The following is a 25,735-nucleotide window of genomic DNA, read 5'->3' on the forward strand; positions in this document are numbered from 1 at the left end:
CAGCGTAATATCCAGTTCCATTCAATAGTGGGCCATCCATGTGGTGCACTCCGCAACGGCTCAAAAACTCCGATCCAAGCCGTGTTATTCAGGGACAATTGCTCATCTCCAAGGTAAATTGCGTGCTCTGAAGATAATATCTCGTTATCCAGAGACAAGTTAGAGACTGGAAATCAGCATATTTTGGGCAATTAGAGTTTCATCTGGGGACGTCCCCTTTCACCTCTTGGAAGATAAAGCCTGATCCGTGAAATTTTCCGATATCATGGAATGTGTTCGGAAAGTGGACAGGCTAATTCGGATAATCAGTTTATTAAATTCTTGTGTCTAGAATCAAGAGAGATTTGCAAGATTGTACAAAATCTTTGACAAGCCGAATGTGGTGCATTTCGCATCACCCATCCCCCTGCCCCCCAAAGCAGCCAATCTCGTTACTACGGATCATATAGCCAAGATGCTCCAAGCTTTCGTTCTCGACATACCGGCTGAGAGAATAACCGAAACTAAATCGTGTTCCCCTCACACTCTATAGAAAGCAAAAGATTTTATAACTAGAGGAGCATACAGATCTGACGGACTAAATGTTGGCAGGTGAATCAAAGGACATATGTCTCGAGGTGATATGATATATGACCACGGTTCGTAATTTGCGATGATTTAGAATATTCTTTAAGAATAATCCAATCCATTCCAAGGATCGGCTTGGTCAAATCTCAAGTATCCAAATATGTCAACAGAACTAGAGCAACACGTTGTAGAAAACATGGAAGTAAAGAAGATAAATAGGTCCGCTTAAAAACCTCAGGCATCAACATATCAAACACATCACCATAGTTGCACGTGCGGGGAATGGCTATCTAAAGGCCGTCGCGGAGAATGTTATTTCCCCGCTCTCCCCATCGTGGATCCTACCATTTCCCCCAACATCAAAGGCCATCCACTGAAAGCCCAACCCGGAGATAAAGATCCAAGACGCGCGAGAATTGGCGAATGCGATCACAAATCAGTCTTATAATAGAATGTCAACTGTCATCATAGGAGGAGGCATAATAGGAGTCTCAGTCGCATACTATCTGTCGGCGAGTAAACCAGGAGGCGAAATTCACATCATTGAGCAGTCGCCAGAACTATTCAACTCAGCGTCTGGATATGCAGGTGGCTTTTTAGCACGCGACTGGTTTGAGCCAGCCCTTAATTCGCTCGGAGCCCTTTCATTCGATTTGCACCACCAGCTTGCCGCGGAGCACGGCGGTGACAAGAGATGGGGTTTTATGAAGGGGACTGCATTTAATCTGGATACTGTGTCTAATCAAGGATGTGGCGGTGCGCGAGGAGATGACTGGGTGCATGAGGATACTAGTCGAGCCGGGACGGCGGCTGCTATATGTCCCATACCAGCGGAGTGGCCAACCTGGTTGACTAAACAACAAGGTGGTATCCTTGAGCGGATTAGCGAAGGGGAAACCGTGGCTCAAGTGTGAGGATTAGTAGCTTCTCGCCCTTTTGAACGCTTACTAAATCCAGTGTAGAGACCCGCTGAGGCTTTGCCGCTTTCTTATCAATGGAGCTACCTCGCGCGGTGTGAAAGTTCACAACCAAGCCAAAGCAACGAAGGTCACCAAAGATGGCAATGGGGTCATTACTGGCATTGAGATCGTTGACTTGAAGTCGAAGAAAGAGTATGAAATCCCATGCTCAAAATTGGTTCTGAGCGTAGGTGCATGGACACCGCAAGTCATTCGGGAGCTTTTCCCTTCCAATAAAACATCTTTTGGTCTCTTGCCACTGGCTGGATATTCTCTAGTTGTCCGCTCACCACGGCATACACTGGACCACGAGAAAATTACACACGGCGGACGAAGCCATGCAATTTTCACAACCCATCCGCCATCATGTGGGTTCAGCCCGGAGATATTCACTCGGGAAGGGGGTGAAATTTATATTGCAGGATACAACCCTCACCTAAAGCTTCCATCATGTGTGGAGGACATTTATGCACTTCGGGATCCAGCAGAGATGCAAAAACTGAAAGATGTTGCAGTCCGCTTGATGGGTGATCTCCCGAAAGAGTCTTCGGGATCTACCGGTGATGTGACCAATATGGATGATCTGGAGATCCTCCGTGAGGGTCTTTGCTTCCGACCAGTCGGTGAAGATGATATTCCTACCGTTGGACGAATCAGAGACGCGTATCTGGGTGGTGGTCTACGCTCCTCTGCTACAGGTGGCGTTTACATTGCCACTGGACATGGGCCATGGGGGATATCTCTGTCCCTAGGAACAGGAAAGGTTGTCAGTGAGATGATTGTGGGACAGCGTACATCTGCGGATGTGAGTGGACTGCATTTACGGTGAATGGCTATTCAGAGCTATATTCACACAGTCTGGCTGGGCCATCGCTTTGGATAGATAAAATGATGTAAAACACCAAGAAATGAATGGTGAATGAAATGACCTGACTGGATTTCTAAGCAAAATATCTATTTCACTTCCCTCACTCACATAGATCGGGGAATTATTGTTCCGACAGCTCTCCCGGCTTTAGTCAGCGGCGCCACTCGAGCTCTCCAGAAACTTCAGGCATCTGATATAATCGAGCATTTGGTGTCCGCTCCGTGTTCCGTCCTTCGCTCACCGATCGCGACCTTTCCTTCTCATCCCTGACACCCCTCTCATACTCAGCGCATAATATCCTCCACACCGATTCACAATGGCCAACTACCTCGCATCTATCTTCGGTACCGAGCAGGACAAGGTCAACTGCTCCTTCTACTACAAGATCGGCGCATGCCGACACGGCGACCGTTGCTCTCGCAAACATGTCAAGCCCTCCTACTCGCAGACCGTTCTCATGCCGAACATGTACCAGAACCCGGCCTACGATCCCAAGAACAAGATGAACCCCAGCCAGTTGCAAAACCACTTCGACGCCTTCTACGAGGACGTGTGGTGTGAGATGTGCAAATACGGTGAACTCGAGGAACTGGTTGTCTGCGACAACAACAATGACCGTAAGTTGGCCCCGCCCGTTCTCCCAGCCTAGTCCAGAACCGAGGACCAGACCCTTCACGCAAGCCAAGTTACTAACTCTCTTATTATCTCAGATCTGATCGGAAACGTCTACGCGCGATTCAAATACGAAGAAGACGCACAGGAAGCTTGCGACACGCTCAACTCACGCTGGTACGCCGCAAGACCCATATATTGCGAGTTATCGCCCGTGACAGATTTTCGAGAAGCGTGTTGTCGTCTGAATAGTGGCGAGGGATGTGTGCGAGGCGGGTTCTGTAATTTCATCCATCGGAAGGATCCGTCCGCAGAGCTTGATAAGGATATGCGACTCAGCACAAAGAAGTGGTTGAAGGAGCGTGGTCGTGATCCGCGCAGTGCTAGCCGGAGCCCGAGTCCTGAGCCTACTCGGCGGAGAGGCTAGGCTTGGATCATGGGTGTGACTTTTCTTTGACAAATCTATTCTCTTTTTTCCTTTCCTTTATCATTGGCGTTGGGTGATCTCAGTTTGTGGTGCGATTACACCCCGTCTAGGGGCTGGGGTTTCGGCATTCTCTTTTGCTGATTGGCATTTTGTATATTATGTCATGATATCAAACCTGCGTGTGAATCGATCTTATACGATTGAACTCCTGTTTGGGGGAAAATCTCCTGAGTACTGTTGCGTAGAGAATATCCAGTCTACGCCCAGGTGGCTGTATGGTACGCAACCCGGCACCGGATTTGGGCAGGGAGATGGACTTAACTGTCAAGCCTTTAAAATGGTTGTTGGAATCTTCCCGCGGCCCTTGAAACTATTACAATACTACTATTGTGCCTGTTGATGTATGGGCAGATAAGTATTTCTACCTGTAACTAAATTTTTACCGAATAAGAATATCCTAGTCGAGTAAGAAGTCGGAAATATACCGTTCCCTCCTGATGAACACAGAGATTAAAAATTGTCAATTCTGTCCATAATATTATTATATCGAGATGGGAAGTAAATGATCTCATGAATGGCATTGGCCGTATATTGAACAGCGAATGGTCGCTCGAGAAATACCTGTATACTTGCCCAGGTGTGTTTCATTTCGAGGTGCTTAGTCAGGATGCTCAACAAGCTAAAAGGCTTGCGGTATTCAGAGAGCTTGGCGATTGACTTGGTTCTGGAATGGAAACGAACTGTATTCGAGACTGTATTGTGGATTCAATTGCAAAGCTTTGCGCTCAATGAGAGGAGAAATACTGTAGCGGCCTGTAGTGGATATGGTTCTTTGTCTGCAAGTCTTGGCGTTCCCCGCGTCGCGTCGGTTCGCGACTTTCATTCATTTCTTTGATCTTTGATCTTCAACAATCGTCCACTGCGCTTTCTTCCTCTTATTTGTGCCATCAACCAAGCCGCGCTGAAGCAATACCTTGGTACGATGGCGGATGTCTACAACGACAGCAATCGGGCCTTCCTACAGGCCTTCATGGGCCGCTCGTCCATGAGCTTCGAGGAAGCTCAACCAATTTTGGCAGCAATTTTCACTGCGCAGAGTGTGTTCTCCTTATAAATGACTGATTTCTGTCAACAAGATCTTCACTAACCATACGACCATTATAGACGGAGAACGTATGGACCCAACTGATGTTACCGAAGAGCATCTCTCATCCTACATCGATGCTGCCAACACCGCAATTTCTCCCTTCGACTTGGAAATCAGAAGCTTGTGCCACCAAACGCCAAAGACAGAAGACGAAGGAAACACCGATAGCCCACCTACCCGAGTATACGCCCTCATCAACACAACCAGCGATCCTTTGACACAGCTTGCAACAACTTACTCCGCAGACGAGATTGCTTTTGTCAAGCGTCTGCTCGATTTCATGTTCGATACCAATAATACCCGCATCTGTGAAGGAATGGTCATCACACCCATGCAATCACTGAATATTCGTTCCTCGGCCGAGGCGAACCGGCGGCGCTCGACAAATGCAACACAGCAGAACCAGGGCGGAGCTGCGCAGTCCTTGACGATTTCACAAGCAGAAAACATGATGAAGCACCTCGTTGAAGAAGGTTGGTTGGAAAAAAGCAGGAAGGATTATTTCAGCCTGACTCCACGAGCACTGATGGAGCTGCGCGGGTGGCTGATTTCGGAATACAACGACGGGGTGGAGGGCGGCAGAATAAATCGCATTAAGTTTTGCGCTGCCTGTAAGGATATAATCACTGTGGTATGTGTCTTTGTTGTGTGCTTTTATTAAGTTGACGGAGCTGACTCGTGTTACCAGGGACAACGCTGCGAGGACCGCGATTGCCAAGGCCGACTCCACGACCACTGCATGCGCAACTTCTTCCGTATTCAGCGGGCAGAAAAGTGTCCTATCTGCAAGAAAGACTGGCCGGGTGACAAGTTCGTCGGCGAAAGAGCTGTGACTTCCGTATCTCGGAGACAGACCAATGCCCGGCAGGCGCCTGCACCTGCTCCTGCTGCTCCTAATGGAGATGCCAGTGGCTCTGAGGATGCTAGTGGCGAAGAAGAGGAGGGTTGAGTATTATATGATGAGCCATGCAAATCGATCAGGACTCTCAGTCTACCAGGAGCAGGGCTGTCACTGTCTTGACTATCTCTTTCTTTTCGGGACTTGAAAACAACACCTGGAGGAAAATAAGAGGCAGCGGGGTTGGAATAACTCTCGCCACTCGGAACACTTCTCGACGACATCGAATAATGTATGAATGATGATCTGACAGCAAGCTAGCCCTGCCACCTAAAGCCAGTCAAGGACCGCCAAGGCAGCGAACAGATCTTCATCGAGGAACGTGTGTGCCAAAGCGTGGCACACTAGGTAGAGTATCATTACTATCCGTAATGGTCTCTGCTACTGCCGGAGTGACGGAAGATATGCATCTTCTCGTGGGATGTAAGTTGCTACCCTGCATTGCTCCTCAGGTGCCGTGTCGGATGTCAGCAAGTTCCACAGAACAATCATTCCAAAAGGTATTTCATGCTACCTTCAAGCACCTGCAATTGACAACATTAGTAAAATCCTTCTTGCATTTGAAGAGTGTCCACAAGTAAATAACAAGCTCACCACGCTTTCGAGGTTCTCTTTAGACATTGATATACTCGGCCAGAAAAGCACACTTTTCATTAAGATAAAGCCCTTAAATTGTTAATAAACAAGAGCTAGTCGTATCTTCTGGTCGGGCTTTGTCCGCGCAAACGTAGAAGCCATACCCCGCTGAATGATTTCCATAGCAACAAGTTGAATCTCCAACAGGCTTCGCATCTTGCGTATAGGAGTATTGCTGCCGAAATACACATTATGATTGCCTTTTTGACGCGCCTTGGGTAGAATATTAAATCTAGTGAAGATAGAGCAATGCTTTAATTGAAACAGACCTTGCGTGGACGGGGTTGAAGTTGAAGATTTCAACACTTTACTAACGATACTGATTCTTTACAAAAGTTGTCGATGAAGAGTCAATATTGAGCTTCAGGAAAGACAGAAGATTAAATAGGTGAGCATATATAGTTACCTAGGCTCAGCTTTGCCATTTTCTGTAGTCAAGAGCTCTACAATAGTGTTCTACAATAGTGTTCGTTGAGTGTGAACCTGTAGACCCCTTTTCATATCGCCCACCATATTGATCTACCTACTCTCAAATACGCCTATGGCTACCGTACTGATAAGATGCAATTCATATGATGACATTAGTTTTTGACATTATTGGAATTGCTTCCATTTCACACGGATCGGTTCCTCTAAATCTAGTGAATATGATATAATAAATGAGCGTTTAGCTGGCAGAAAACCATGGCAGAAAGTTCTGCTATCAACCTAGAATCTCAAACTCAAGGAAAGCCACTATACTGCTTAGAGACTTGAATTTGAAGATCACTCAATTATTGAAAAAGATCCATGCTAGCCCCATATTGTGGAGGATGTGTAACTAATGGCTACTCATTCCTAATCTCTAGAAGCCATTGTGCCTTGAGGACAGCATTTAACAATTAAATTATGTGCGGGTTTGAGATCATCAAGAACAGGTTATTAGCCGAAACGAATGCCCAACAGACCATTTTCCTGCCATTGTAAGATTGAGGGAACGTAAAACACCTATTGGTTTCCTTATAAGCATACGCGCTCACTTCCGATCCATGAAATTTTTCTTATGAATCCAGATCCGAATCGACTTTCCATAGAAGTGGAAGACAAAAGTAGTCCCATACACAAGAGTGTTAACCGTTGCTATAACCATGAAGACAGTCAGAAACCCACTTGCTACAACCCAGTCATTGATACACCAAGTCCAGACCCACGCAACGAGTGACTTGAGACATGAAATTGTTACCATAATTTCCGCAGATAGCTAAGGCGCATGTCAGCTCATATATATAATTTTAGAACCAAAACAAAGATGAAGAGAACAAATACCTCTCTATGGCAATCCAGACTGTATGAGATAGCGAGAGTGGCGCCCATCTGTGCACCAGCGGAGAGCACTCCGAATCCAACAATAGGACCAGCCCAGTGGGTTTTAAAGTTGTATGTGAGACCGGAAATCAAAGCGCCCAGGAATGTGAGAAATGCTGCGATAATGCAGGTTGGAAGACGCATTTCAGGCTCTCGCACACCGTTGTTGCGGGCTGTGAACCACGTTGCTGTTCGATCGGCAAGGGGTCCGCAGAGGTACGTTCCCACCAGAGAGCCGACCAAAGGAGAGATGAACATAAGGCCTTGGGAGCCTGAGGAGAAGTTATATGGTCTGTCAATCACAACATTAGGTAAGTAGCATACCTAGGAACAGGCATTGATAGCTCAAGGGGAGGAAGCACTCACTGTGGTGAGAATAACTGGGCGACCAAAGCCCCCAATATAACATTCCAGCTTAAACTCATGCCATAGATTAGACTGGACCAAAGCACGGTTGGATACGCCATGAGAATGAAAGGACGTTTGAACAAGGCCCAGAGGTTGACATCTCTATTCACAGTAACACTGAAAAGGTCTTGCATATATGTGCGTTTCATGACGATCAATGACTCTTCCGATACTGGCTCTTCAGTTTCAATGTGTTTGGACGACGATTTTCCCCCTTCCTCCTGCTTGCAACCCTGGTTTTGCACGAGAACGATGACCGGACGGTGTCCCTCGAACATGGTTTCCGGCATCAAGCAGATCATTAAAGCCAAACTCAGTCCGATAGCGATGGCTATTATGAAGAAGGCCCATCTCATGCTTAAATATTGAATGATATATGCTGAGAAGAGAGGACCGAGTTCATTCCCGCCAAGGACTGAGAGTCCATACAGCGCAATTTTTTCTCCTCTTTCGTGCAGAAAGAATATATCAGCAATAGTGCTGGGGACTATTGCTTCGATAGGGGCTTCGAAAAGACCGAGGAATGCACGAGCGCAGACGAATACGGGGAACGTCTTTTCGGAGGCGATGGCTAACCAGACACAGGCGATACCCATGAGCAAGTTGGAGAGCAAGTATACAGGTCGACGACCGAATTTGACTGTCATTGGCCTGTAATAGGACCTATGTCAGTATTTGCCCCAGGAGATGAGTGGTGGCATCGATTCACTTACATCCAAAGAAGTGTACCGAATCCTTGACAAATCAAGGTAGCGCCGTTACTGTAGGTGATGTCGGCAAGTGAACGTTGGAAGAATGCAGATAAGCCGATAATTCCTGTATAACAACAAAGGATTAGCCTATTCGGACTTCTTTTTGGGGCTACGCGAAAGGTACACACCAGCAGCCATCATAGGGCCTGTGACTCCACCGTTGAAAGCGAAGAAAAGACTATTGCCAAATACGGCCCATTTCTTCCATCGAGGCCACAACAAGGGATCATTGGGATCCGTTAATGAAGGCTGTGGCACGAGTAGTAAGCGTGAATCCCCATGGGCAACATATTGGTACTGTTGTATAGCATGAGATTTATCCTGGTCGATCAAGAGCTCTGTACCCGGGACAGAGATATGTTGCTGTTTAATGCCAGTCATTTCGGTGTCGTGCCAGGGTGCAGATGCTGGAGTGTCAATCCTTCCTTTATAGCTGGATTGTTGGGGGTTTCAACTTTAGGGAACTACGCAGCAATCCCCCACTTTTTTGATTCTTCCCCGCAAAACCTAATTTCCCCATTTCCCCACCTCTCAGCTTTGCACTACAGCTATTTAATCGCCGATGTGGACTAATTCAGGACCGATTCATATCCTCGCTGATGATTACATCTTCATCATTCTTTAAAATCTTATTTTTTTTTTCTAGTCCAAAACAGTCTCCAGAATGATTTTCCTTCTTCCACTTCCTCGCTAAATTTTCTGCTCTTTTGGAGCCGGCACCGAGTTCTAAATGGGCGACAATTCAAGCTTGTATACAACTGAGAAGAAAGGGATTTAGCCAACATTGCTCAGAAGATATGCGAGATGATCTAATGGGAATCAAAGTCTGTAGATGTACAAGTGATAACTGATTACTATCTACCTGCATTTTGTTCAAAAGATCTGTGGCTGGCTTGAAAGGCAGAGTCCGACGCCACAGGTGGGGAAACACCCACATTTGCAATGCTTTTTCTTTTCCCCACTTCACCCACCATGACTTTCAATGTCTGCATCCAGTGCTGATGTAGGCCCAAGTGATTGCGCCTACTCACTACAGCAACATCTAATCCTCGTTAGAGATCTCTTATTGTCATTCTAGACCTCTGCGGAGTCCTTCACAAGTGGTAAGAAATAGTCGCTAAGGAACCTGCAACCGTCAATGCTTGTGTGGTAAAGTTCCATATGCAGCTCCCATAACCGGGCGGCCTCAATAAGGTATACCTTTGCATATGACGAGCTAAACTGTCAGTGATTGATACTCAGAAACCAGGCAAGATGAGGCTCACTTCCGAGTATGGCATGCAAACTTTTGGCCACTAGATTGGAACCGCAGATTACACGAACCATTCGCAACCGAATTTAGAACATCATGGTTATATTAGAAAACAATTCAATACATTGATGTACTTGTTAGGAAGCCTCTATGGATCTAAGATGATATAGTCCTCGGAGGGTATACTGGAGAATTTTGACATGACTAGTCTGGGCTGATTGGCCCACCGGTCTGCAACGCTCTTTCTCGACCGCCGATTGGAATTAGCAGTGCTTGAAACAGCAAAAATACTTGTAACGAAAACGAATTCCTCTCCTGCTTGAATATCGCGTGATATGTCACGCGCAATGGTAGGAATGAGTGTCCTCTGATGGACCAAATTAGTGTTTGCGTCAGGCTTGAGAGCCGATGCATTTGTAAATAGAGCCGGCAATGGGCCCTCCATCTCATTGACCGAAAGGCCACTAGCCCCGGCTGTTGAAAGAATCAAAACAGAATTATCTGTCTCGAGAATGCCTTCGCTGGTCCCAATCTTCATATCCGAGTCGATTTTATCGATACTCGGGATTTTTGCTCCATCTGAACGACGACCAGGCAATGCGAAACCACCTTCTACAGCATGAAGACTGCGCAACGAAGAATTTACACGAACTCGATGTATGCGCATATGCCAGTCCGGCCATCGATTTGTAGGTGGTATCAAAGTCGTAATAATCTCAACCTGCCGATCGGCCCAAGGATACCATCGAACCGTCGCGACAGACAAGGAAGAAGATTCCGAGCCGATCTGTAGACAAGCGGTAGAGAATAAAGGCTCGGAACACTTCCATTTTACGGCCCATGTTTCGGCCCCGTCGCGGCTGAGTGCCAATGTACAGTCTGGTGCAATCTGCTGAATCAAGGGCCCCGTGGGTACGGAGAATCCAAAGGCGGAGGAGTATTCAAATTTGGAGTATTTAGCTTGTGTGGCTTTCAGAGGCCATGCAACAAACTGTGCGGGTGAAAGGCAGAAATGGTGATTCCCAGCAGGGTGGTTGCTAATGATCTGTCTGGGGGCAGGGATGAGCTGTGGTGCAAATAGTGAGGATGGATATGGCTCCTCGTCCGCTGCCCAAAAATTGTTGTCTTTGGTGAGTGAGACTGCAATTAGCGTTTTCAGACCCCAGTAGGCTGACTGAGGAGAGTTGTAGTCCTCGCACATGTACATGTTTCTGTAAGAAAAGGTTAGCCATGGAAATGCTTTCCATGAAGGGGTAGACAAAATTGCAAAGATACTGACGGGTACATCCAGCCGATATTCAGGGTTCCATCCACATGGAAGATATCATCTGAGCGAGCTGCCCACCATCGGAGATGGCGCAGAAGAAACCCCTTGACCTGGCCAGGTGTTGAAAGCGGCCATGACATGTTTGGCACTTCACTGACTGCAAGCGCAGAAAAGAAGGCGCCACAAGAAAATCGATAAGTAAGTGAGCGACCGAATGGGATTGCAGAACCTAGCCAATGTGTGAGTTGAGTCTTATAAATCTGTGTTGGTCCAGCAGACATACCATCAGAGTCAAAATATCGCCAGAACGAAGCCCCAAAGTCACGGGCTTGCTGTCGGTATCGCAAAGCTCTCTCAGGATCCATGTTTTCAGCGAACTTCGCATAAAGCAATTGGCTGAATTGGATCGCAAAACTCCCGGAATAATAGTCCACCTGTCGACCTTTTCCGATGGCATCTCTTCGCCGGGTCCGCTCAAATGCAGCTGCTTCCTCTTCCTCTTCCTGTGTCGACAGCCAGGGACCGTCGCCCGACCAGCCATCTTCCAGGTAAAATGAATCAAGGACAGCAAAATCTGCCTTCATCTCTTCTTCAACCTCGGAAGCAGAGATACCACAGACCTTAATGAGGGCGAGATTGGCAAATACGCGGAACCACCGCCAATTATTGCTGGGCATCTGCTTGCCATTTATTCCACGCAGCCAGGTAGTAATGTTACGTCGAGTCGTCTCATCGCGACTGTGAAACAGCTTATCTGGAACTGACAAGAGGGCATAGCTAATAACTTCAGCCTCAACCATGCGCTGGTCCATGTCGCAAATTTCTCCCCAGTATTCTGTATGATCAGGATCTGTGCCGGTGGATAGCCCCATAATCCATGGCTCTGTCACTTCTCGAATAGTTGCTGCAAGAGCGGGATCATGGAAATCGTCCTTGGCAACCGAGGCCTCCAATTGTAATAGCGAGGCTACTCCCCATAGAGGCCGGACAAAGCCCTCGAGCTGTGCAGCTGCCTCATCGAAATGAACTCCCGTGGAGACCGGGATACGAATACGAGCATTTCCTGGGGAGAAGTAGGACTTCAACGGTCGCAGAAGTGCTAGAGCTGCGTTGGCGACATCGTCTCTAGTGCGAAAAGGGTTATCGGAAAATCCAATTAGAGGAGGCATGGCGATATTTTGGAATCAAGGATAAGAGGGGCAGAGCTGGAGTTGCGGTCTCCATATAATGCCCGCAATACATCTCGGGCTCCGGGGTAAGTCTCGGGCATCGGGCAAGGTTCCGGCCGGTCCCACTTAATTGTGTCTCGGCAGTTTCCATGTTTCTGGTGCCTCAGTGGTTATAAATGGCGATTGGATTTTGAATGAGTGATCTGGGTTATTTCACACTGATCTCTACAATGTTGGCTGGAACAAACGAGCACCACCTAAGCGACAGTCCCGCCCGCACCTTCAGCGATTCAAGCGACTCAAGAAGCCCAACCATGACAGAGCTCAGTCAGACAGAGGTTGATGTTGATATTTTCAAGAAAACACAGGTCCTTGATCCAAATTCATCACAGGCGTTGGGAAGTCGACTTCAAGAGCTGTATAGTGATAATATCACGGCCAAGGTCCTGCGTGCTGCTGTCAATTGTCTTCAAAACAACGTTAGCTCTCGCAACTGATGCTCCACTTTGAATGAACGCATACTGACTGAACTCCAGAGCCCAATCACTGAGTTTCCAGAATGGGTGCCCCAGTCTGGGCCAAATGCCGGAAAGTACGAATGCCGCGAAGCAGACTTCTGGACATGTGGATTCTTCCCCGGTCTGATCTACACAGTACTTGAGCGTTTGATCAAGTACCCCCAATCTGCGCCCATTGGAACAAGCAACTCCATCATTATAAAGAAACTGCATGAGCTAGGCGAGATCTGGTCGAATCCCATCCACCCCATGGGCGCCCGGACGGACACACATGACATGTCCTTCATAATCCAACCATCGATGCGGCCTCGCTGGGAACTATTCCACGACGAGAAGGCTCTTTCAACCATAATCACTGCCGCAGAGAGTCTCTACACACGGTATAGCCCTGAGATCGGTGCTATCCGTTCGTGGGATCAACTCACCCAAAAGGGTGTCAACATCACATCCATGGAGCATGATTTCCTAGTCATTATTGACTCCATGTGTAACCTGGACTTGCTTTACTATGCAGCAGCTCACACTGGCCGCAAAAGGCTCGCGGACGCTGCCACTCGACACGCACACAAACTATTACGCACCCATCTTCGTCACGAAACCGGGACATACTCCCATCGCAAAGGCTACAATGGCCCGCTTTTTAGTACGTTTCACGTTACGAACTTTGATCCCGCGACCGGGTGTCTGAAAGAAGCTCGGACTGGTCAGGGTTACGCAAAGGATTCAACCTGGGCCCGCGGCCAAGCGTGGGGAATTCTCGGATATTCACAGACATTCCAATGGACAGGCGAGGAAGAATTTCTCACCGCCGCATGTGGGCTAGCAGAGTATTTCCTTCTCAGGCTGGAAATGGCGCCTGACTGCGTTGAGCAAACTATTTCTGCTGGATCTAATGGCAATGATACGTCAGAACGTCGCACCTGTGGCCGCCTGGTTCCACTCTGGGACTTCGATGCTCCTGTCGATGAGGCGAACCCGCTTCGCGACTCATCTGCTGGCGTGATTGCCGCAAATGGCTTACTGGTACTGGCACAGTCTCTCATTTCTCGCGGTGAACACTCGAAGGGTCGTCGTTACCTTGAAGCCGCACTTTCGCTTGTTGAAGACGCGTTGGCTTTATCGCTCGCGGATGAAAAGGCGTCTATTTTGGTGCTTGGGGACGAGATTCTGGTGGAAGATTTACAGCCTTATGCGAGATTCGAGGCGATCTTGAAGAATGCGACAGCCAATCATAATGCGTCCGATCATCGTCGTTACTGGGATCATGGGCTAGTCTATGGGGATTATTATCTTGTTGAGTTTGGGAATCGGTTGCTTCGAATGGGACTTGCCTGATTTTGAGAAGTACCTGTAGATTATCTCCATAGAAGGACTCGAGAGTGAGGGCTGAAGTTGTAGTTATTGGGTAGATCTATACAAGCACATGAATTGGACAAGGCAACCAGTCCGTTCCTTATTAGAGAATCATTAGCTTTAAGTTCCTTGATTGATCGTAAGCTTTGGAACCACTGAGATAAATTAATGCCCTCATTTAATTATGCGTAGACCATTCAAAAAAAAAAAAAAAAAAAAAAAAAAAAAAACCCAAGTCTTCAAAAGTTATATTTACCTCTGAAGGCAAGCCGAGAAAGATGGATGCTACGTGTCACACATAATACATGCATGCTAAGAGAAAGATTTTTCCAAGGAGCGCGTAAGCTCGTCAGACAGGGAATGACATGGATGCCTGATCTCTCTGCCCAACACTACCAAACGCGCCGTCAGACAAAGAAATCTGTACGGAGATTCTCAAATAAATGTATCAAGGTGGAAAGTAACTGCCTCAGTCTAGGTCTAGCTTTTGCATCTCCATAAATCCTAGCTACACATCAATTATATCTCAAGTTGGGCACCAGTGCACTGATTACGTACATGTACTGGAGCATAAACCCAAAGACGCATGTTAATTGAGCATTACCAATACATATTCTTTCTACAAAATGCCTACAAATCATCGTAGGTAAACATTCTTCTCGTGAGTAGTACAACTGCTGACTACCGGATCTGTCCCAGCCTATTGTCGCTTTCAAATACCGAAAACTTCCCCTATTGAATTAAGGCCTTCTCATAGCAAAGGATGGGGTGCTTTTGCAACAAGGAATATCAAGCAAGGGTGCCTGATCCTCCGCGAAGAACCACTCTTTGTGATCAAACGGCACCATACAGAAATCACTGATGTTCATCTTGCCATAGCCTTGCAAGGTTTATCATCAAGCCAGCAGGCACAAGCTTTACTGCCTCTTGACAATGCGTCTGAGAAATTCAATAGCTTGAGTGCCCTTTTTGCAGAGAACTCATTCAATATCGCAAATACAGATCGCAGCGAGCCTCCAGCTTACGGTCTTTTCCCCCTCCACTCGCGATTCAATCACTCATGTATTCCCAACTGCAAGATCCCAAACAACACTGGAGAGATTATTTCAAGCTTTGCGACAAGGGATATAGCCATCGGGGAGGAGTTCACCTTCTGTTATAATACAGACTTTGAATGCAGAGTCGCAAAAGAGCGTCATGAAGCCCTGCGCTTTGTCTGTAACTGCAGGGCTTGCATGCCTGGTACTACCTTTCAAAAGCTTAGCGATCTACGACGCCGAATGATACGAGGCTTGCAATACCTCCTCCACGGCGTGGACTTGGATGGTCAGGGACGAGATTCACATTCTTCCATTATCATTGACTCAAACCTCAGAAATATGGCAGAGACGTTCGACATACCGCTCTCCGCTAGATTTGCATATACTCTTTTGACAATGTTTTTCCTTGAGGAAGAGGGATTACTCGATGAGTTTATGGTCAAAAGGCTTGGGCCGGGTCTAGCTACAACGGCAGGATTCTTCAGGACCGAAGATAATTCTAAAACTGCTTGGTTAGCATTGAGCCAAGAAACCTGGCTGAAGAAGTTAATAGTGGGACTCAGGCTTTATGGATGCAAGGATGCTGCTGATCACGAACTGAGCCAAGCGTTGTCACAGTTACGCAGTTTAAGCTGAATCTTTTTTTTTAATCTTTTTTGTCGCCAAGCTTTCCACAATGCGCGTCTGTCTCTGCTGTGCGGAGAAGACTTTTACTTGTCATCTATTCTGTGCATAATTGTAATATGTCATGATTTGGCTCTCTTGTTTTCACGCATTGTATGAGCATGCTCTACTTAACCCGATCTGGATGTTTTGAACATCCCGGATGATTAAGGTTCCCGGCACAAAGCTCGGCCGATCATCGACCCGCGCCCGGCGTCGACCCCAGAAAATGGAGTGCCAAGTGGAGAATCTCACACCTATAGCGCACTACTTGTGGGTAAATTATCCATCCCCTCGTAAAGCTCACACAATGCCCCCGTAGTGGCTTTTCACCGTTCGCAAAGTCGGGGCTCGCATGATACCTCGGGCCTGAAAACGCCCAGAGAGACCGCGGGGAGAGTAATCGGAAATAGTGTATAAGACACTGACAGACGCTGGAAAGAAAGGCGCTAAGTTTTTTGTTTGACATTGTTCATGTTAGACCTACAACCAAGCGCCTCTGAAGTTATGGACGAACAACACAACCGCGCCACAGGAGACAGCCCGCAGTATGACTTTACAGGCGTCGTTTTGAACGATGTGATTCCCAAGCGCGACAAGTTATGGTGGAGAGACAGACGACTGTTGAAGCTCAACGCTCTTCTACTGTGCGCCTTGCTCACTCAGACTGCCCAAGGATTCGATGCCAGCATGCTTAACGGAATGCAAGCACTCCCTACCTGGATCGAGTACTTTGGACACCCTGCAGGGACTCGTCTAGGCGCCATGACATTTGGCCCAACGGGAGGAGTTCTGATTTCCATCTTGATCTCGTCTCAACTCTGTGACCGATTTGGAAGACGGTATCCGATCTGTGGTGGCTCTGTTCTTATCATCATCGGGTCGATCCTCCAGGCTGCGTCTGTCGATTATGGCATGTTTGTCTTCTCTCGATTTCTGGTTGGCTTCGGCCTTGGCATTGTTTCGGTAGCTGCACCCCCACTGCTTTCTGAGACTGCTTATCCGACACATCGAGGGAAATTGGTTTCTTTTTATCTAGTCTCATGGCCATTGGGATCTCTCATCGCGGCTTGGGTTACCTACGGCACATTCCAAATGGACACCTCGTCATGGAGTTGGAGGCTTCCTAGTCTGTTGCAGTGCACTTTCTCAGTTGTGCAAGCAATTCTGAGTCTCTTTGCTCCGGAGTCTCCTCGGTGGCTTATCTATAAAGGTCGCAACAAGGAGGCACTCGATATATTGGTTCACTACCACGGCGATGGAGATCCCCAATCGCGCCTGGCTCATTTCGAGATGGCCGAGATCACTGCGACACTTCAGATGGAGATAATTCAGAAGAAGTCACGGTGGGCAGAATGGGTATCATCCAAAGGTAACCGACACCGACTATTTCTGGCATTGTATATCCCAGCTATGCTTCAATGGTCTGGGAATGGACTCACTTCGTACTATCTGCCCAAGGTCCTCGACACAATCGGCATCACAAATTCAAAGACCCAGCTTATCGTCAACGGCTGCATGTCTATCTGGAGCCTTATATCGGCAAGCTTCTTTGCCTTGCTGGTTGATCGTGCCGGTCGTCGTGGATTGTTCCTTTTCGGCATGAGTGGTATGGGAGTTGCATATATTTTCTGGACAATGTGCTCTGCTATCAACCAGGAAAGAAATTTCAAAGATCATGGATACGCAGGCGGTGTGCTAGCCATGATATTTATTTACGTCGCACTGTATCATGCGTGTTCGCCGGTCGCGCCTACGTACATCATGGAGGTTGTACCTTACTCTCTGCGGTCCAAGGCATCCATGCTCTACCAGCTCACAGGGAATCTTGCGCAGCTATACAACAGCTTTGCGAACCCAGTTGCTATGGATGCCATTGGATGGAAATACTATATTGTGTGGGTGGTCATGATCTTTATACATCTTGCAGTAATCTACTTTTTCTTTCCCGAGACGAAGAATCGCGGCTTGGAGGAAGTCGCAGAGATTTTCGATGGACCAAATTTTCTCTCTGGAGTAAATGCTATGAAGCAGCTAGGGTTGGAAACAAACGCTGAAAATGCAGTCGAGATTGGGCAGGACTCGAAGATGGGTGTTGAGCAGGTGGAACGGGTTTGATTCAGTTTTCTAAACCAGGAGTGATGCTTTCCAAGTTTATTTTCCCTACGACTATCCAGTCTGTTCTAGCTGATAACCACGTTGATCAAGAAATTTCATCTCATCAATCCGCATCGTTCTAACAGACCATGTGCAAATATTGAACCCCATTGTGATAGGTAAGTTGTTTACTGGTGCATGGGTATAGCCTCACATACGACAAAAAGGGTAAAGTCCCGGCGGGCATGATCGACAGTGTCGGGGGATTGCTCGGTGTAAAGATCCCCGATGCCCGTCTCTTCCCCACAACTTCCCCGCACAGACAAGATTTCCCCAGTCTTACTCACTAAAGTCGGAGATTTGACTGCATTTCATCTGTAGTCAGCGTTTAATATCCTCATCCGTACACTGGGTGCTGTCGCCCCTCACTCGTACCGACCTGCAGATGGATCCATCAAACGACCACGAAGAGGTCAGTACTATCATTGATCCAGATCGTCCTTCGTGTCAAGGATGTAGACGTCGGAAATTAAAGTGTTCACGGGAATCTCCGATGTGCTCACAATGCCATCGTATGGGGTCACCATGTGTGTATGATGCCAAGAGAAACAAGCCAGGCATCAAGACAGGCGCAGTTGAAAGCTTGAGTCGTCGAATTGGTAAGAAAATCGATGGAGTAGAATAACGTATGGTACCTTATAGTTAGTTAACGTTTATAGATATTCTGGAAGATGCACTTCAAGAAGTGCAGGCGAGGGATCGGCCTGTTAACAATTCGACTCAGGCGCAAGATCCTGAAAGCAGTCGACTTGATGGCGTGGTGAATTTATTATCAACAGTATGCATGGAGCTGTGCAAATTCAACAGCCAGATCAATCGATCATCTGATGGCATAGTATCAGAGCGGATAGCTCGCTCAAATCACACGCCGAGAGCCAGTACAGCTTCTGTGCGCTCGCCTAATGATGATCCATATGATACATATACAACTCAACCACGAAAAAGACGACGGGTAGACAGTTGTGGTAATCCAAATATTGACCTCCAGTTGCCCCTGGAGGATCTGCTTGATGCTTCATCATGTCTCCCTGCACCAGACTTACTCGAAAATACCGTGAACGCATACTTCAACAAGATTCAGCCCTGGATCCCTATTCTTCACGAAACCCGCTTCCGAAGTCGAATGCTTGATCCAGACCAGCGGCCTCTCCTAGTCGTGGTTATCCATGCCATGGTTGTGGCAGCTATCCGATTCGCTCGACCCGAGGCTCATGGTCTCTCGGCTGCTGATGTTGAAGCCAAAGCCAAGAGATCGAGGAGCATCGTCGTTTTGAACGCGATGGATAGTTTATCCGTGGAAAATTTGCAGGCTTTGACTATTATAGCTTATGACGATGTAAGTCCGCTTCCCTTCTATATTCCATTTCATAGGCTCATTCTTGTTACAGATCGGTAATGGAAATACTTCGAGGGCTTGGTCAATTGTTGGTTCCCTGACTCGAACGGTGGAGTACCTGCGACTCAGTGTCGAGGATGAAGATCATGACACGCAACGATTACTCAAGCCTTTACTGTCCTTGCCGCCTTCCCAAAAATGGGTCGAGGAAGAGGAGAGAAGGAGAGTATTCTGGACAATATTTAACTTGGACCGATTCTGCTCAGTCGCAACAGGGTATCTAAAAAGCTCACTATTTCTCCAACTCTCTTCAACTGACTTTTTGTTAGGTGGAATACTAGTCTGACCGCGGACGATGTACATCGTCGACTTCCTGCGGACGGTGGCTTGTGGCATCGAGAGGAACAGGTCAAAACACCATTCTTTGGAATATGGAATCGCTCGGAAGCGAAAATTGGCAACTCAATCGCCTTCTTGCCGACGCAGTACTCCACTATCCCCGATAGTCCAGATTCGCCAGGCTCTGCTACACAAAATGGGTCTCCGTCATCTATGTCTAGGGGCACAATGCAGCCAGACATGTCGACCGTGGGCGCCTTTGCTTATTGTATTGAAGCAACGGAGTCCCTCAGTCGGGTAACCACCTTCTTCCTGCAACAGAAGATCAATTTCAATGACCGCCGAGAGGTTAGCAGCTGGCTAACTCGGTTTAAAGAATTAGACTTGCGTCTCGTACAGTGAGCCTCCTTACCGAAACAGCCTGAGGCTACAGTACTAATCAATCTAAACTAGTTGGAAAATGTTTCTTCCACAGAAATGGAGAGACTCAAATATCTCACTACAGCCAACACTGATTCACATGGACCCAAATTTGACTCTTGCCCACGTCACGCACAATACTTCTATGATCCTCTTGCACCAACGGATGGCATACCCTCCAGCGGAATGGGCCAACATTGTACGGCTCCCCAGCGCTTGCAGTGCTGAGACATGTCAAAATGCGGCAATCGAGATACAGAATATGACAGCGAAATACCTGAGCAACACCGATGAATCTGACCCCATCGCGAACCAATTCGTCTTTTGTGTTTTTGTCGCCGCTAGGGTTCTTCTAGGTAAGAGCATTCTGTTTTTCTGGCCAGCATCACGGGGCATGCTAAGGAAAACTTAGTGCATTGGCGATATTACGGATCGTCGCTCCCGCAAGAGTTATGGTATCTCATCAACAGTCTAGACGAGATGGCCCGTCGATGGCTCGGATCCACAATTCACGGTCGCTGTCTTGCAAGCACATACGCTGATCGCCTGCGTGACCTGCATCGGCATTGTGTATCTGCTCCAAATTTCAGCGTCGATGTCCTTGGGTACTCGACTATCGTATCGAATCACGCCCCCTCTATCGCGTCTACTACGTCTGCTCAGTCCCCATCCAATTGTCGGCGTGAACGTAACCAAGAGACTCATAATTCAATCGCAACAGACCCGCTATCCTCTGCTGGTTTGGTATCTTCGCATCCACTCCCACCATGGAATATTGGTCATGAAATTCTGAGCCCGGGTAACGTACACGGTCAACTAAGTGAGCCTGTTGCGCCGGTTCCAATGGGCTATCCTAACGACCCGCCCGCTGATGAGCTTTCAACCATCTCATATCTACTTCTCGATCAGCGTTTTATGGATATGGATCGGGTTATTAGTTTGGATGATATGATGTTCTCCACAAATATGGCGTGCATGAATGGGACAGAGACCAATCAGGAATGACTTTTGTGTCGTGGCCAACAGGAATAGTTTTGTTGTATTATATGTTATATTATATGCCCTCCCAACGATTTTGCTCAAATGCGTTATCACGTCTGCTCTAGACTTGAATGAAGAGTGAAGGCTACGGAACTTCCGGAACTTCGGCCTTTGAAATCTACCTACTTGATCACCTAGGCAATCATCAGAACTTCAAAAGTGCGGCAGTGTCCACCGATACCCACCATCCACGTGACTTTCCGAAATAGGAGACGGATTTATGCTGAGACACAAACTTTGAGATGACAGACAGGCCTTCGAGAATCTTGGCACGTTGTTCATCTTTCTGAGCCTCACTCCAAGGTTCGTATATCCCAAACAATATCAGCCAAGACCAGCTGAGTTTATGTGCAGGGCTTGCCACCTGCCTTTCGTGGAAACCAACGGGCTTTTATCGGACGATGCGGGACCCCAGTCAACCCCAACAAACCCCACAAATTTTGACTCCAAAAACTCTCTTTCACTCTATGACGCCGTGCCGAACCTCCGTTCCTCCATAACATGGTCCGCCATTACCGCCACCCATAATAAAGAAAGGATTCATGAGAAGAAAAAATCTTAATGCCCTGGCCTGCTTCCACATATACCGGGTCTTCCGGCAAGGCCATCAAGTCATTGGAGCGAGTAGCCGCCTCATACGACATCGCCAATCTTTTTCCCAAACGGCATCGGCTCGGTCCCCACAGCAGGATCCTAAACTCGTATTGTGGCCGAGTGGCGCTTTGAATCCCGACTACCAAAGACGGAGTAAGCTTCCAGAAAACAGGTGAGTTGGATTCCGTACATTTGGTGGACCCCCTGTACATTGTATGCCCAGCAAGGAAAGTGGGGCTGATCAAATGTACAGGCGACACTACCTCTCGTAAGCTTCCACCGTTTCCCCACATTCCAGTTATGAGATCACGGAATGGGTCTGAGCGTGGCAGTGCTAGTGCCTGGATTGGCAGCTTGAGAAGCTAAAATGGGCACTGTGATCATTTAAAGCCCGCCTCCCGTGCGCTTTTTATTGGCAAAAGTTTACCTCCACCTTGATCTTCTGACTTTTCCCAAGTGTCAGTGATTTTTAATGATTCAAAGTGATCGCGTTGATTGAATGATATTTGACGTGAAGGGGTGAGAGCACTGCAAGATGCAGTTCAAGGTGAGTAGACATGTCATCCAATGTACAGAAAAGAGCTAACAAAAAATTTAATAAAAGAAGCCCTCCGTATGGGCAGTGCTCCCACTGCTCTTGAATCTTGGTTCTCCAGTACAAGCAGCTTGCTCAGGTTCTGCCACAAATCGCGTTGCGAAATCTATGCAAAGGTATATGGGATCTGGCGTTGGGAATTTCAGCAACAATGTCTACCAAACCGATTTCGACGGTGTGACCTGGGACGAGGATAACTGGATACTGTCGACCACGAATCTGGAGCAAGGTCAATTCCAAACCCGAGGCTCTATCGCGAACGGATACCTAGGCATCAACGTTGCCAGTGCTGGACCATTCTTCGAGGTCGACTCAATGGAAGATGGAGGTGATGGCATTAGCGGCTGGCCTCTTTTCTCGCGCCGACAGTCATTTGCGACAATCGGTGGATTTTTTGATGCTCAGGAAAGTACGAATGGGTCTAATTACCCGTGGCTGTCCCAGTATGGCTTGGATAGTGTGATCAGCGGGGTTCCCCACTGGAGTGGCTTGATTTTGGATCTCGGTGATGGCACTTACTTGGATGCGACTGTCGACAACACTACCATTTCCAACTTCCGCACCACATATGACTTCCAAGCTGGTGTTTTGGTCTGGAAGTACACTTGGACTCCCCAGGGCGCGAGTGGCTCTTTCGACATCACTTATCGCCTTTTCGCCAATAAGCTTTGGATCAACCAGGCAGTGGTCGATATGCAGATTGTATCGAGCGTTGATGCCAATGCCACTGTTGTGAACGTTATAGATGGAGCGTCTGCTGTGCGAACTGATTTCGTCAAATCTGGTGAAGACGATGGCGCCATCTACTCTGCAGTGCGTCCGAATGGAGTTGCAAATGTGACAGCCTACATCTACGCAAACATAACAGGTCCAGGCTTGGACTTGTCTTCGAGCAAGGTTGTCACTGGAAAGCCATATGTTAGCACAAATGACTCGTCGATTGCCCAGTCTGTCAGTGTTAGCCTCAAAGCCGGCAAGACAGCCCGTATCACCAAGTTTGTTGGTGGCGCATCTTCAGATGCCTTTGAAGACCCCCAACAAGTAGCCAAAAATGCTTCTTCTACCGCCCTGCGCAATGGGTATCTCAAGTCCCTTCGCTCCCATGTGACTGAGTGGGCAAATGTCATGCCTGACGATTCAGTCGATCGCTATACATTCCCCAACGGTACCTTGCCTAACGATACCCTCATCATCGATTCTGCTGTGATCGCTGTTGCAAACACATACTACCTTCTTCAAAACACTGTTGGCACCAATGCAATCAACTCCTCGTCATCAACCTCCCTGAATACTAATAGTATCTCGGTCGGTGGTTTGACTTCTGATTCTTACGCTGGACAAATATTCTGGGATGCCGATCTCTGGATGCAGCCGGGCCTTTCGGCATCTCATCCTGAGTCCGCTCAAGGCATCACAAACTACCGTGTGAAGTTGTACGACCAGGCCAAAGAGAACATTAAAACTTCATACGCTGGTTCCCAGAATCAGACCCAGTTTTCCTCGTCCGCGGCTATCTATCCCTGGACTAGTGGACGTTATGGTAATTGCACCGCCACTGGACCCTGTTGGGACTACGAATATCACTTGAATGGCGACATTGGCATGTCTTTCGTCAATCAGTGGGTCACTACTGGGGACACTCAATTTTTCAAGGAGAATCTGTACCCGATTTACGACTCCGTTGCCACGCTATACACGGACCTCCTGCAGCGAAATGGATCTTCCTGGACTGTCACTAACATGACGGATCCTGTAAGTGTTAAATGACTCACCCATAATGGAAACCTGCAAATACTGACTTTCTTTCAAGGATGAGTATGCGAACATGGTTGATGCGGGTGGTTTCACCATGCCACTTATTGCCAAGACGCTCACAAATGCAAATGCTTTCCGTCAGCAGTTTGGCCTCGAGGAAAACTCGACATGGGACGAGATGGCTGAAAATGTCTTGGTCATTCGCGAAAACGGAGTGACCCTCGAGTTTACAACTATGAACGGAAGTGCCGTCGTCAAACAAGCTGATGTGGTTCTCAACACATATCCATTAGACTACACGTCCAACTACACCACACAAGACTCTTTGAATGACCTAGACTACTATGCAGCCAAGCAGTCATCCGATGGCCCCGCAATGACCTGGGCCATCTTCTCCATTGTGGCTAATGACATGTCTCCGTCTGGCTGCTCAGCTTACACCTATGCTCAATATGCGTTTAAGCCTTATGCCCGGGCTCCATTTTACCAGATGTCAGAGCAGTTGATCGACAATTCTACCACAAACGGCGGTACTCACCCCGCATTCCCGTTCCTCACTGGCCATGGCGGATCTAACCAGGTGGTCTTGTTCGGTTACCTGGGACTGCGCCTTTTGCCCGATGATATCCTTCACATTGACCCGAGCCTGCCAATTCAAATTCCCTACCTAAAGTACCGAACATTCTACTGGCGCGGATGGCCCATTTCCGCTTGGTCAAACTATACCCACACCACCATCAGCCGTGCATGCAGTGCCCCCCTCAGTACTGCGGACCAGCGGTTCGCAAACAAGCCGATCACCATCAGTGCAGGCTCCGAGTCAAACTCAACAAGCTACCGACTACCAGTGGTAGGTTCCGTGGTTGTCCCGAATCGTCAGGTCGCGTCCACCAACACCGTCGCCGGAAACATTGCGCAATGCAAGCCTGTGGATTCCCTCGATTCATACGAACCAGGCCAATTCCCTATCTCGGCAATTGACGGAGCCGCATCGACAAAATGGCAGCCATCCCTAGCAGCGAATTGGAGTTCCATCACAGTCTCTCTAGGCGCGGAAGAAGGGTCAATGGTAACCGGCTTCTATTTCGATTGGGCACAAGCACCTCCCGTCAACGCGACCGTGATCTTCCACGACAAGAGCATTGATGGTACATTGACTTCCTATTACCCATCCAGTGAAAACATACACTACACAGTCGTGACGACACTCAACGGCATCGAACTTTCCGATCCCTATGATGCGAAGACCACCAACCTCGATGCCATTGCTATTCCCACGGGAAACACGACCAACATCACACTCTCTTCTCCAATCCCAGCTGCGCAATATGCATCGCTTCTCATTAAGGGAAATCAAGGTCTTGATGCTGTTGATGTGCAGTACAGCAATGGAACCGGCGCGACGGTTGCCGAGTGGGCTATCCTCGGCCCGAATAATCAGACTTCGCCTGCCTCGAACGAAAAGAGGCAACTGGGGGTGAAGGCGGCGAAATTTTCTGACCCGGGATCTATGATGCGCCGTCGTCGCGAGTTTTTGGCTCCGCACTAGGTGATAAATAGACCTGGGAATTTGCGATACAAAATAGTAAATACTTGGTAATTCTATTGAATATAACAT

General features: G+C 47.9%; 9 protein-coding genes across 9 annotated transcripts; 7 read left to right on the forward strand and 2 right to left on the reverse strand.

Moving 5' to 3' along the window:
• Positions 1-1,019: 1,019 nt before the first annotated feature.
• Positions 1,020-2,355, forward strand: N7484_007875 (NAD(P)/FAD-dependent oxidoreductase; the record flags this gene model as incomplete). The annotated part of the gene is made up of 2 exons (XM_057118262.1): positions 1,020-1,477; positions 1,530-2,355. The coding sequence occupies 2 exons, from the start codon at positions 1,020-1,022 to the stop codon at positions 2,353-2,355; spliced, it is 1,284 nt and encodes a 427-aa protein (XP_056971297.1).
• Positions 2,356-2,710: 355 nt separating this feature from the next.
• On the forward strand, positions 2,711-3,433 carry N7484_007876 (zinc finger CCCH domain-containing RNA-binding protein; the record flags this gene model as incomplete). The annotated part of the gene is made up of 2 exons (XM_057118263.1): positions 2,711-3,011; positions 3,105-3,433. The coding sequence occupies 2 exons, from the start codon at positions 2,711-2,713 to the stop codon at positions 3,431-3,433; spliced, it is 630 nt and encodes a 209-aa protein (XP_056971298.1).
• A 982-nt stretch (positions 3,434-4,415) lies between these two features.
• On the forward strand, positions 4,416-5,529 carry N7484_007877 (non-structural maintenance of chromosomes element 1 family protein; the record flags this gene model as incomplete). Its single annotated transcript, XM_057118264.1, has 3 exons — positions 4,416-4,530; positions 4,598-5,211; positions 5,269-5,529. 3 exons carry the CDS (start codon positions 4,416-4,418, stop codon positions 5,527-5,529), a joined length of 990 nt encoding a protein of 329 aa, XP_056971299.1.
• Positions 5,530-7,129: 1,600 nt separating this feature from the next.
• N7484_007878 (uncharacterized protein) lies at positions 7,130-8,999 on the reverse strand (the record flags this gene model as incomplete). The annotated part of the gene is made up of 5 exons (XM_057118265.1): positions 7,130-7,354; positions 7,420-7,750; positions 7,825-8,517; positions 8,580-8,682; positions 8,747-8,999. The coding sequence occupies 5 exons, from the start codon at positions 8,997-8,999 to the stop codon at positions 7,130-7,132; spliced, it is 1,605 nt and encodes a 534-aa protein (XP_056971300.1).
• A 1,019-nt stretch (positions 9,000-10,018) lies between these two features.
• N7484_007879 (glycoside hydrolase family 154 protein) lies at positions 10,019-12,306 on the reverse strand (the record flags this gene model as incomplete). Its single annotated transcript, XM_057118266.1, has 3 exons — positions 10,019-11,081; positions 11,150-11,366; positions 11,421-12,306. The coding sequence occupies 3 exons, from the start codon at positions 12,304-12,306 to the stop codon at positions 10,019-10,021; spliced, it is 2,166 nt and encodes a 721-aa protein (XP_056971301.1).
• Positions 12,307-12,536: 230 nt separating this feature from the next.
• Positions 12,537-14,159, forward strand: N7484_007880 (uncharacterized protein; the record flags this gene model as incomplete). The annotated part of the gene is made up of 2 exons (XM_057118267.1): positions 12,537-12,785; positions 12,843-14,159. 2 exons carry the CDS (start codon positions 12,537-12,539, stop codon positions 14,157-14,159), a joined length of 1,566 nt encoding a protein of 521 aa, XP_056971302.1.
• A 2,228-nt stretch (positions 14,160-16,387) lies between these two features.
• N7484_007881 (hexose transporter protein) lies at positions 16,388-17,998 on the forward strand (the record flags this gene model as incomplete). The annotated part of the gene is made up of 1 exon (XM_057118268.1): positions 16,388-17,998. One exon carries the CDS (start codon positions 16,388-16,390, stop codon positions 17,996-17,998), a length of 1,611 nt encoding a protein of 536 aa, XP_056971303.1.
• Positions 17,999-18,422: 424 nt separating this feature from the next.
• On the forward strand, positions 18,423-21,137 carry N7484_007882 (Zn(II)2Cys6 transcription factor; the record flags this gene model as incomplete). Its single annotated transcript, XM_057118269.1, has 6 exons — positions 18,423-18,636; positions 18,697-19,373; positions 19,426-19,649; positions 19,703-20,110; positions 20,166-20,488; positions 20,545-21,137. The coding sequence occupies 6 exons, from the start codon at positions 18,423-18,425 to the stop codon at positions 21,135-21,137; spliced, it is 2,439 nt and encodes an 812-aa protein (XP_056971304.1).
• A 1,165-nt stretch (positions 21,138-22,302) lies between these two features.
• On the forward strand, positions 22,303-25,666 carry treA (alpha,alpha-trehalase treA; the record flags this gene model as incomplete). The annotated part of the gene is made up of 3 exons (XM_057118270.1): positions 22,303-22,314; positions 22,375-24,114; positions 24,173-25,666. The coding sequence occupies 3 exons, from the start codon at positions 22,303-22,305 to the stop codon at positions 25,664-25,666; spliced, it is 3,246 nt and encodes a 1,081-aa protein (XP_056971305.1).
• Positions 25,667-25,735: the final 69 nt, after the last annotated feature.

Source organism: Penicillium longicatenatum (assembly GCF_028827895.1).
Source record: "Penicillium longicatenatum strain IBT 33135 chromosome Unknown contig_4_segment0_segment0, whole genome shotgun sequence".
NCBI lineage: Eukaryota > Fungi > Ascomycota > Eurotiomycetes > Eurotiales > Aspergillaceae > Penicillium > Penicillium longicatenatum.